Source organism: Toxotes jaculatrix, chromosome 2 (genome assembly GCF_017976425.1).
Source record: "Toxotes jaculatrix isolate fToxJac2 chromosome 2, fToxJac2.pri, whole genome shotgun sequence".
Lineage (NCBI taxonomy): Eukaryota > Metazoa > Chordata > Actinopteri > Toxotidae > Toxotes > Toxotes jaculatrix.
Genome location: NC_054395.1, coordinates 25,776,808 through 25,788,721, shown reverse-complemented (window position 1 = coordinate 25,788,721; position 11,914 = coordinate 25,776,808). Strand labels below are relative to the sequence as shown.

Genomic DNA, 11,914 nt, shown 5'->3' with positions numbered 1-11,914 from the left:
AAAAAAACAAAGCATACTGTCACATCACAATGAAAAAAGTTATTATGAATAATATTGTCAGTCTCAAAGTCGCACAACTGCTATTCACCCGTCAGACAGTGAGTAGTTGGATGTGGGTGCTAATTCAGCCCCAAATCAACCTGCCAGCAGATACTTTTCTCCTGGACTTGAAGCACCCAGGGGAAGTGTATTAAGTGTGTGACTGTACATGTACGTTATTTGGCCACTGTGTCAGGCTGTTTTACTGTTGTGTCCGGTGATACGAGGAGTTAGGGTTCTTTTTTTAGATAATTTTCCTCTATACTGTACGTTATAAGTTTTCAGTCAGTACAAACTAATAATCCTAATACTTCTTCAGCCAGGAAGGAGTGTGTAAAGGTCAAAATGTCCAGGCAGAGAGCAGCAACATGCAGTAGAGTTATGCTTTTTTCTTTTAGTCTGGTCCATTTTTCCTCATTGGTGAACTAAACCGCTGAATCTTATATTGAGGTGGTGTTTTGTGGTGTGGGGGGATGGGTGTAGCTTGTTCCTCGGCTCTGCTTGCCTATCTGTAAAAGTCGCCTTACGCCACTGATCAAAACAGAAATTTGTCAGTTAAATTTATTTTTAGTAACAACTGAGGATGAAAACTTTTGGTCTTTGGATTCTCAAATAGCAAAGCTATAAATCAGCTTTGGTACAAATCTGTTGTTTATTTGTGCTGTGCTGACGAATGGTAACATCCTGTCCTGGTCTGTGGTTGGGTATTTTACAGCTTTGCATCTAAATGTAACAGGACCTTTCCGCACTGACCCCGCTAACACTCACGCTAACTGAACACTAACACTGAGTAACCACACAGCCACACACAAGTTAACTATTGTTGTTGTGCCTTGTGACTTCAGACAGTTTACAACACCAAATAAACACTGTGAGGAATTTACAACCGTGCGCTCTCTCTGGCTCTCTTTGTGGGTTCAAAGGCCAAAATGTGTTAAAATATGTGTTAAACCTGGAGGAGTATGGCTACAGCCTCATTTTGGTGTTGGTTTCTATTAAAAATTAAAACACAATTTAGCTGTTGCAGATATTCTGCTATCAAGTTCTTTCTCACAATAATAAACCTGTTTTTCGTACTTGTTACAGACAAATAGTGACCACATTCAACTAAATTATCATAGTACGAACTCAAACAATTTATTCGTGAGAGCAGTTATACTGTATGAATGCAAATCACGTAAAAAAAATTTACACTTTCATTAGTCAGGATTCAATACTAATTCAATACTATTTATGAATTGTGGCTTTGGTCATGTTTGGAACATGTGCCATATAATACATAAGCAAGTAATATGATCTCTTTGTGATTTTAAACAAAAATATATATATTTTTTAAAGGAGTTATTCACAGATGCCTCTCTCATCCTTTCAGCAGAGGTCAGGCCTAATAGCGTCAGTACAAACAGCGCACTCCTCAGTCTGACTGGAGTTACAAAAAAATATATTAAAAAAAGAAAACTCTTCAGAGTGGAGCTGTTGTTGTTGTTATTGTTATTGTTGAGGTTAAAAGTTTCTCTGGTCCAGTTCCGAGAAGGAAGAGTAAAATGATGCAGCTTGTTTTTGATTTGCTGCATTATTTTTAACCTAAAAAGTAGAATGTGTCAAAACTAACACTTCACAGCATGAAAACACTTAAGAGCCTAAAAAGACATATGAATATAACAAGCTTATTAAAAGCATCAGGTAACAGCTGAAGCTCCCAGAGCATTTTAGTGACAGTGTAGACGTCTGCAGACAGACATTTGTCCCTGTTCAGTGTTAAATCTTTACGCAACCTTCTGATACTTCTTCTGTGCTCATGCTGAGATTGGGTGAGTGATCAGAGGGTAGCGTTTAGTGACTGGACAGAAGAGAAGTGCACATCAGTAACAACAGCAGACTTGTTGATGGGGTGAGCCCATTCTGGATTCGTGTCCAAGTTAAACATGGCGATACCCCACGTGTTCATGGCCAGAGAGACAGAGAGGACACCCAGGATGTTCATGACAAAGCCAGTCTTCACCTGAGAGGACATGAGTGTGGGTGATGAACTGCAGTTTACGCATCATATTAGTTTCGAGTGCTGCTATGAGTATCTTACCATGTCTTTAACCATGAGATGTCCTGAAGCAAAGGCGATGGAGTTGGGTGGCGTGGACACTGGCAGCATGAAGGCATATGAACATCCTACTGTGGCAGGTATCATGAAGTACAGAGGGTTCACAGAGACACGAATAGCCTGCAGAGACAAACGCAAAGACAGGATGTACTGTACGTTATATTGTAAGCATTATATTGGACACATTTATCCCATAGTTGCACTCTTTAAAACCACAGACCCTTTGGTGGTACCATTATTACAAACTCTGTGAGACTGTTTACCATGTTCACCATCTTAGTTTAGAATGTTAGCATGCTAACATCTGCTAAGCAGTTATTAGTCATTAGTTTTGCTCAGAACCAAAGTACTGGATTTTGACCATATTTCTTTGGTAGAAAGTTGTTCTCATGATAAGTGCTAAAATATTGAACTGACCCTTTGAGCAAAATTCTGAGTGGTTATGGTTCAGTAATCTTTTTATTTAAATTACAACTCAGGACAGTCACTAAGCCTCCTATATAACCTGTAAACGATTCTTTGAGTAGGTACTTTTCAGTATAGGAACCACTGCAAAGTACAAAACCTCCAGACAATAATTACTGACAACAGTTAATGTCCAACAGGCTATAAACATGAGAACATCTACTGCAAGAGTTTAACAAGTCTACTAAGTCTTTAACCAACATAAAGTACGAGGTCAGCAACAAACCCTGTTCCCTGTCCAGTTCATGAGCTTCCATAAGCTTTGTCCTCTAACAGAGTCTCTCAGTTTGTCTGCCTGACTGGCTTCTTTGTCGGGCCGTTACATAACAGGAGCACAAAGTTAAATAAAGTCTAACTGTCTACGCATTTTTAAGTTGAAGACCAGTCTTACCAGTTCAGCAATGACGGGTAAAAATATTATAATTGTGGCCGTGTTGCTGGCAAACTCAGTGAAACAGGCCAGGAAGGCAGTGATCAACATCACAGCTGCAGCTGGGGGGACCTCAGCCAAAGGTTGGAGGTGGCCTCCGATCCAGGAGGCAAGGCCAGACTCCTGCCAAACGCCACAAGATTGGGGTTAAGGGTCAAAGATTAAATCACAGCATAATAAAGCAAAGAGGAGAACAGAACCAAACAGAGCAGAGCAGCTCAGAGGCAACAGGAGAGAGGGGAGATGCATCTTATTACACAGACTCATGACATGTAAAGTTTTACAATTTAAAGTCACTAAATTTGAGGATACGTGTTTATTTGCAGACAATTATGTGAGAAGATTGATACAACTGAGTATAAAGTATACATTAAATATAATGCTACAACCAGCAGCCTGTTAGCTTAGCATAAAGACAGGAGACAGGGGGAAAGCGAAAGCCTGACTTTGTCCAAAAGATAAAAAATTAACAAATTAACTGTTATATCTTGTTTAATCTGAAAAAAGGTTGTGTGTGGGTGAACTTCCTGTCATTGCACATAAGCCCCCCAAAACCACAATTTGTTGTTTTGTACAGTTTAAACAAAAGAGATGTGTGATGGAGTAGCGTTGGTGTTTTTTTTTTTTACCCTTTGAACAAAACCAAGATCGCTGATTCCCCCATTTCCCATCTGTATGCGAAGCTAAGCTAACCACTGTCTGGTTGTAGCATACTTAGGGTACAGGCATCAGAGTGACATCAACCTTCTCATCTCTTATGAAGAAAGCTAATGAGTACGATTCCCAAAATGTCGACCTATTGCTTTAATAAATGTAACAGAACACAAACACTCATCCAGTCTGATTTCATTACAAGTGTATGACTTTTTTCACATGGACCAACATCTTCACCTCACAAGCTTTGGCCATAGCGAAGCCTCCCCCGAGCAACAGAATGATATTCCAGGGAACAGACTCCTGGGCTTTCTTCCAGGATAAGAGAGGAACATAAGGTGTGTTTGAAGCTGAGGAAAAATGTGGGAGGAAACAAAAAAACAAAACAAAAACAGTTTTAACTCAATAATCTTAAGTCTCATGTAATAAAACAGAATTCAATATGAAGTTATGAACAATGAAAAATGTCTTGTTTATTTCCTATGAATACAGGGGATGCTTTCTACAGCTTACAAGTCTTGAATCCGAAACTAGATTTGCTTTCAGAGCAAAACTAATTACAGAAATAAGAACTACAGTTCTTTGGAAACCAAAAATACATTTAAGACGTCCAAATGAAATCTGCATTTTAAACAAAAAAGAAGCCATTAATCTTGTTTTCTGTTGAATGTTTTATGATTTTTTTTTTTTTTTTTAAGTATTTTATTTGTAGTTTTTACTTTGGCTCTATGTTTTTAATACTTCTGGTCTTGCTTGCGGCCAGTGGTTTATTTGACCAGCTGAACATAATATACACAATCGCACACACACGTGTCTCCAAACACACGCGAGACACGTGCTTACAGTCTGCACGCATGCCAAGTCACACACACACACACACACACACACACACACACACACACACACACACACACACACACACACACACACAAACTTGTACTTTTCTACCTCTTTGTGAGGGCCCAAGCCCCTTACCCTAACCCTAATCAAAACCTAATTCTAACCTGATCCATAAAACCAAGTCTTAACCCTCAAAGAGCCCTTTGAACGTGTGTCAGAAAGAGAGGGACGGCCAAAATGTCCCCACTTTCCCAAAAGTGGTCTATCACCAAAACTGGTCCTCACAAAGATAGAAATACAAGCACAAGCACAAGTGCGCGCACGCACACACGCACGCACGCACGCATGCACACGCACACACACACAAAAAAAACCCAAAGTGTGACAACATAGCTTTGAGAGCTTATTCTAATCACAGAAACAGAGAAACTACAGTCTCACATCCAGACTTGAATTTTACTCAGACTCTCTAATCTACATTATTAACATTCCTCAGCTTATTTTCACTATTTTGCAACAGCTGTGCAAGAGGCACAGACTGAATGTCTTTGAATCTTTCACAAATATTTCGTCATCAACATTAACTTCTGACTTGTCCTGAGGCAGCCTCACAGTCTGCTAACTGCTCATCTTGCTATCGCTCATTAAAATAATAGTTTAAAAGGTTAATGTTAATCAGAATCACTTCTATTTGTTGTTGCACTGACCTTGAGGGTCAAACCACCAGCTCAGAGAAGGTTTCTGCGAGGGGAAGAAGAACAATATGGACACAATGATCACACCAGTGACGGCATCTGAGACGTACCTGACAAAGAGATTGTTAACAGAGAAAGATAATTAAAAAGCATATCAGTTTATAGATTCTGGCATAATATCTTATTATGAAAAGGTATTATACTGAATTACAAGCAAAGTATGTCGTGTTTTCATCAAGTGCACATTTCTTACCCTTTTTTAAAAAACACAGACCAGCCACTGACGAATTTGGGATCTCGTGTGAACAGAAGAACAGCAAACAATACAAAAAAGAAAGATATGGCTCCCTCAGCAAAACTGAAATTGAGTACAGAGAGTAAATAGTCAGTAAGAGGCTCTATTATAAAACTGTATTAATTCACCATCTATTGCATGAGATTTGAAGACATACACGAGTCCTCACTTTATGGGCCCTAGTTTCCTGTAATCTTCCTCTATCATAGCCTTGGCTCTGGCCTCTGCCTGGGCTCTTCGGTCATTTTTCTGGTAGCACAGTCTGCACAAAAAGAAAACATACTGTGTGACACATATTGTATATCAAGAAAAGGAAATGATTAAAGAAGATTACTGCATATTTACAAAGAAAAACAAGCAGTAATTCTGACTGTACAATTAAAAGTGTTTTCCTTCCTATGAAATCAAAACCATAGTCATAGCATTTGGCCTTGGCTGTCTGTTTGTAGGGTGGTTTAGCTAGAAATAGTAAGGCTATAAATACAAGAATCATTTTAACAAGTGTATAAGATCTCTTAATCTGCAACAAACAAATGTCAGACACCACATTACCGTGTATTCAGTCCCCCATAGAGAAATGCAATCCATATCCATCCCAAAAACAGGAAGAGAAGCATAAGTGGGAAAGCAAACGCAAACCAAGAGCCAAAGTTGATAAGGTCGCAGTCTGGAAAGTAGCTGCAAAGCACAAAGGTTGTTGTCAAACAGTGGGAAAAATGACCGGTTCTCCATTTAAATGCTGCACAAAACAAAAAGTGACCTTTTCAGCTGTCCAATCAGGATGAGGTTGGGCGCCGTGCCGGTGAGCGTAGCGGTCCCTCCGATACTGGCTGCATAAGGAATGCATATCAAGAATCCTTTCCACACCTTCAGCTGATACTCCGACTCTGATCGGATCTCCTCAGCTGACCTCAGATCAGTCTGCTCTGTCCCATCCGCCCTTTTTAAGTTAGGACACTTATCATTATTTATCGACCTTATTGGTTTAACATGCGACTGTTAACCAGCAAAGCACTTTAAAGGAACAGTCTGAGATTCTGGGGAAGAAGATTGATACCACTCTCATGAGCAGGTAGATAGTTTAGCTTAGCACAAAGACTGAAAACAGGGGGAAATAGCTAACCTGGCTTTGTCTGAAGGTAAAAAGAAATCCACCTACTAGCATCACTAAAACTTTAAAGGGGGGTTATGTCCTTAGACTATTTCTTGGATTTTGTTCGCTGTGTTCCTCTGTTTCTAGTCTTTACGCTAAGCTAAGCTACCAGGCTCAGCTAGCATAGCTCCGGCTTCAGATTTAGTCCATAGATATGAGAGTGGTGTCAATGATGACCAAAAAGGTAAAAAAAAAAAAAACATAAACAAACAAAAACAACATCAAAATACCATTTTGTTTTAGCAGGGATTGTGTCAAACGATCTCTGTGTTCTTCTTACCCATCTATTGACAGCATTTGTTTTTCTGAGGGCACGGAGGGCAGTGAATGCAGCTTTAAAGTAGACTGACCTGAAAGAAAGTAAAGCAGTGAGTTTGCGTCAGGTTCATATATCACAATAAAATAAAACAAACAAACAAACCAAAAAAAAAACCTAATCTACGTGCAGCATCAACTTTCATGAGTTAAATTGTGAGTTTTAGCTCTGTTAGGAGGCTGTAGCTTTTAACATATTTAATATATGACTTTGAGTCAATAGAGCATCATCAATCAATTACTACTTGAATAGTGACTAACTGTATCCAAAGACTCAGTGTATTGGAAAAAGTGTACAAGGTTCACATCTTAGATTACATATTAAAGGCTCATGCAGACGAGGTTAAGAATGCAAAAATCATTTTTGCTGTCTGTGTGTACACATTTTTGTTTTATAGACAGTCATTTTAATCCATAGTTAATACAAAAACAAATATCGATAGGAGGTGCTTTCAGTAACCACAGTCCTTGCATGATTAGTTAGTTAGTAAAACAGTAAAAACACAACACACCATTTATTATATCACCCTCTGGATCCTCTGTGTACTTGCACTTTTGTTTCAGAGTTTCCAGGTCTCCAAACAGACTCTCCAGGATGGCATTAGCAATAGGGAGCATCATGGCTGTTGTGGCAGTGTTGCTGAGCCACATGGAGAGGAAGGATGAAGTCATCATCATTCCCAGTATGAGCCTGGGAAAATAATACAATTGCCAATCTTAAATCAGTTAAAGGATAGATATTCTTAGATATTTATATTCTTACTGTCAGTAAATCACATGAAAAGATCAAAACTAACAATATAAGTCTGTTTCTCAATGCTTTCAGGCTTCCCTAAGCTTTTAGGTTTTAGCAAAAGATACCCAAACAGGAGTCATGATAATGTTGGGGATTGTTTTCAGCAGTAGGATGCTGCTACAGTGCCAATATTCTTCAGAAGAGAGGAGCATGTCGTCCAGTGCACTGGTGTGTTTTTAATAGTTTTTGGACAAGAAAGGAGCCCTGTGGCACAGATCCTACAAACAATACTTGTCAGTAGGATCAAGTCATTGTGGGGTTTGGTCTTTTCATGGCATTTCCTGACAATGAGGCAAATATAGAAACACCAGAATTATCCTTCAAACATCCTTCCAGCAAAGTTTTCTCACCAAGCTGGTTTTACTCCCACAATAGTAAGGACCTTCAGGGCTATTCTGCGATGCAGGCCCCACTCCTCGATAGACGATGCCATCACAAGACCGCTGAGGAAGAGGAAATTGGTTTCGAGGAAGTACTGAGGGCAGACTTTTTTGGATGGAAGAATTCCCAGTGTTGGGAAGAGGCAGACTGGAAGCATCGCCGTGACAGCCAGAGGAAGGGCCTCTGTGCACCAAAACATAGCCATCAGCACCACCACATAAAGACATTTTCCCTCCTAAAAGATAAGCAACATGTGGTTGTTAATGTCCAGCCAACTTCAGAAACAATGAAGAGAGTTCACAAGTAAAAAGGAAGTACTCAGATGAGTCTGTGTTTCACAGATGATGGACTACATGTTTTTGGGGATGTCAGTGAATTGTGTGTGTGTGTGTGTGTGTGTGTGTGTGTGTGTGTGTGTGTGTGTGTGTGTGTGTGTTTGCATCAGAGAAAGAGAGAGTTGGCATTTTTTCCTATTAAGTAAAATATAGTGCACACTAGATTCTATGACATGCTTAATATAAAGATAAGAGTTTTTACTGGAGCTCCATCAAACAGTTATTTGCATTATCTATTAATTTGCTAATTAAATGCCAAAAATAGTGAAAATATACCCATGACAGCTTCTCAGAGCCCAAGGTGGTGCATTCAAATGTCTTATTTTGTTCAATCAAAAGTTTAAAACTCAAGGGTGTTCGCTTTACAGAGTTAAAAGAAAAACAGCAAATCCTCGCTCATCAGTCACTGGAGCCATTGCCATTTTTTTCAATATTTCATCTTAAAAAGAATGAAAGAAATGATTAATCCATAATCTAAATAGTTGCAGATTATTTTTCTGTTCATTGATCAATTAATCGAATCATTTGTTCAGTTCTAGTTCAGACATTTCTTAAAGTTGCTCAGTCTAATGGCAATGCAGTCAAGCAATGAACACTTTGTTTAGCTAGTGTAAGAAAACTCTTTAATATACTTTATGATAATTAATGCTGCTCTTGATAAATAAAAAAATAGTGTTATGATTGAAAAAGTGAGAATTAGTCTGATTTTAGACACACAAACTGCCTGTGCTTTTCTTTTTCATGTTCATAACTGACAGGATGGTGGTGTTTTAGCCTCTGTGTGAAATAATGTGACTCATTCAACATTCATGGAAAAATACTAGAAATATTAAGATGCACACTTGAAATCACACAGATTAAAAAAAAAAATCACTCACCTTCTCTGGCAGAGTAAAAAGTAAAGGCAGAAACAGGAGAGGAGTGAGCAGCAGAATCAGCTGTTTGTGGACGCTCCACAGCTTCTTGGACACAACTGATATTTTCATCTCTAGAGGGACGTTTTTTGCTCCGTCTAAGAAAAAGGACCTCCAGACTGGCTGAGAGGAGCCTGTTGGGCAGCACTTTGAAGCCTCTGGCTGCAGAGTGTAGAGAAGATTAACCACACGCTCTGCTACACGTTAACTCCTCGTATGGTGGTGTCAAATAGTTAAACGGGAAAGTCAGCTTTCTGTCAGGTTTCCCACCAGCTGCACTCTCCCTCCCAGACAAGAGGAGTGAAGCATCTTTAGAGGCCAGAATGTGGCATCTGCACAGCTCACACACTGACCGCTGGAGAACTTAACTCATGTCAGGTCACTGTTTTTGGTCAGTGGTTCTCCAAACCTTTGTTTTTGGGGGGGGGGGATTTCTGGAGCTACAACATTAGCTTAACTCTTAGTTGGGTCCACCTGGAAAAATAAATTTTGAAAAGGAGTTTTTTTTTTTTTTTTTTTTTATTGATTCAACCACCCTTTTTAAGTTAGGTTCCCCTACTGAACTGTAGTTAAATATGATTTTTTTTTGTTCAGTGTTATGTGGTCATTGTCATGTAAAGAGAAAGCTAAAACAAACCTTATCTCTTTGAATGTGCACTTCTGTTGGAGAGACATGGTTTTGAACCAAAGATCGAGGCCTTTGAAGATGATCCATCTGTGCATTAACTCCCTGACGACAACATGAATCTGTAAAGGTCAGGATGAGTTGAAAACCGCAGGGCTTTATCAAAGGTCAAGGATTCCTCAAAGGCTCCCAAGTGAAATGGGACATTATTAACTGCCCAGCCTTTGCCTCTTATCTCTCATTTTACAACGCCAACTGTAAAACCCCCGAGGACACTGGGAACGAATGTTTTTTATCAGTACCTGCACATGATGGTGCTGATGCCTCACAAGAACACAACAAGATTTGGGTCAGTTAAGACAATTGTTCTGTGGGAAAATGCTAAACTTGTTATGAGCTGCTGTGGCCAGGAACATGAGGGAAGGACACAAATGCAGACACCACCAGATGGACTGATGATTGACAGTGTCCTTGTATTAACCAAAAGTCACATGGACCAAGTCCATAATGCCAGGAAACAAAGCTCAGCAAGACCCAAAAACCATCCACAAAAGAGGAAAGCTCAGAAACACAAACCCATCAGCAAACACAGGGGGTTCTTACTGGGGTAAACCAGGCAACAGAGGTAAGTCCAAAGGGAAACAGGAGACAAACCCATGAGGCAAACACGGGCAGGATCAAGGCTGCGGACAGGAGCTCAGGAACCAAGACGAAAACACAGGGACAACAGCAAGTACAATCTGAGACATGGTAAGAGACTAACTGACAAGGAGACAAGGATGCAATCAGACGTATATACACTGGGGTTAATTGGGAACAGGTGATTCACATAAGGGCGGGGCAGACAATCAGTGAGGCAGGAAACAAGACAAAGACAGGAAGTGAACTAGGAACAGATGCAAAAAGAACGGGGCTTCAAAATAAAACAGGAAATGCAGAACCAAAACTCAACAAAATTCTAAACAATACTGAATAGCACAAAGAGTACGCTCGAAAAAGTCCACAAAGAGCTCACCCAAAAGACCAAACAGTCCACAGAAGTCCCAAAACACAGGTTCAAAAGAGTCACCAAGGGGCAGATCAGAACAAAACTCAACAGGCATCTACCCTAATATGACCCCATTACTTCTTCTTGCTTGTGACATATTCAAAAATTTGAGCACTTTAAATCGTTACTTGTAGTAACTCCCTTTGTCAACTTTAAAGCAGGGGGGTGATGTGGCAGCCAGTGGATTCCACTGAATATCAACACATTCTGGATGCAATTGCCCTGCAGTCAGCAAAGAAAAGTGAAACTGAAAAGAGGCTGGCTTCCACAACACGGCAAAGATCCAAAGCAAACTTCAAGATCCAAGATCATAAACTACTTCAAGACACACAAGCTGAAGTGTTTGGGCCTCACAGCCCCCTGACATGAACAACATTGAAAATCTGTAGGCAGATCTTCAACATGCTGCATCTGCAAGACAACCTAACAACTCAGAAGTTAAAGTGATCTGCAGAAAGTGTGGGTGAGAACTCTAAATCGAGAATAGAAAGACTTAGCTTCAGCAAAGAGTGTGTGCAAGTTGTGATATTTAAGGGGATGGGTTGGGGGGGTGTTACTTAGTACCTAGCAAGGTGCCTAAACTTTTGTGAAGTGCATTCACATTTGAAGGAAGGTTCATTTGTATTGCTTGATCATAAGCGTCTCCAGCTTTTCCTCCCTGTTAAAAATACACTGATAAACTGTGCTCATCTGAATCTTTACAGCCTGGTTAATCAAATCAAATGAGTCAGGTTGATGGACCTATTCACAGCCGACATTTTGACTTGTTGTAGCAGCACAAGCACGGGTGGGACTCAAAACACTGACAACAGCTCAGTTCTATCAATCAAT

General features: G+C 39.9%; 1 protein-coding gene across 2 annotated transcripts; it reads right to left on the bottom strand.

Moving 5' to 3' along the window:
- Positions 1 to 1,194: 1,194 nt before the first annotated feature.
- On the bottom strand, positions 1,195 to 8,381 carry slc13a3 (solute carrier family 13 member 3). 2 transcript variants are annotated; one of them, XM_041053779.1, is made up of 12 exons: positions 8,131 to 8,381; positions 7,497 to 7,675; positions 6,950 to 7,019; positions 6,277 to 6,456; positions 6,069 to 6,194; positions 5,686 to 5,778; positions 5,475 to 5,579; positions 5,234 to 5,331; positions 3,924 to 4,036; positions 2,994 to 3,155; positions 2,120 to 2,257; positions 1,195 to 2,041 (listed from the first exon to the last, which is right to left on the bottom strand). In XM_041053779.1, exons 1-12 carry the CDS (start codon positions 8,364 to 8,366, stop codon positions 1,859 to 1,861), a joined length of 1,683 nt encoding a protein of 560 aa, XP_040909713.1. In that variant the 5' UTR covers positions 8,367 to 8,381; the 3' UTR covers positions 1,195 to 1,858. The 2 variants fall into 2 exon arrangements, with proteins under 2 accessions (XP_040909713.1, XP_040909721.1); XM_041053787.1 differs by having other exon boundaries at positions 7,512 to 7,675.
- Between the last annotated feature and the right edge of the window lie 3,533 nt (positions 8,382 to 11,914).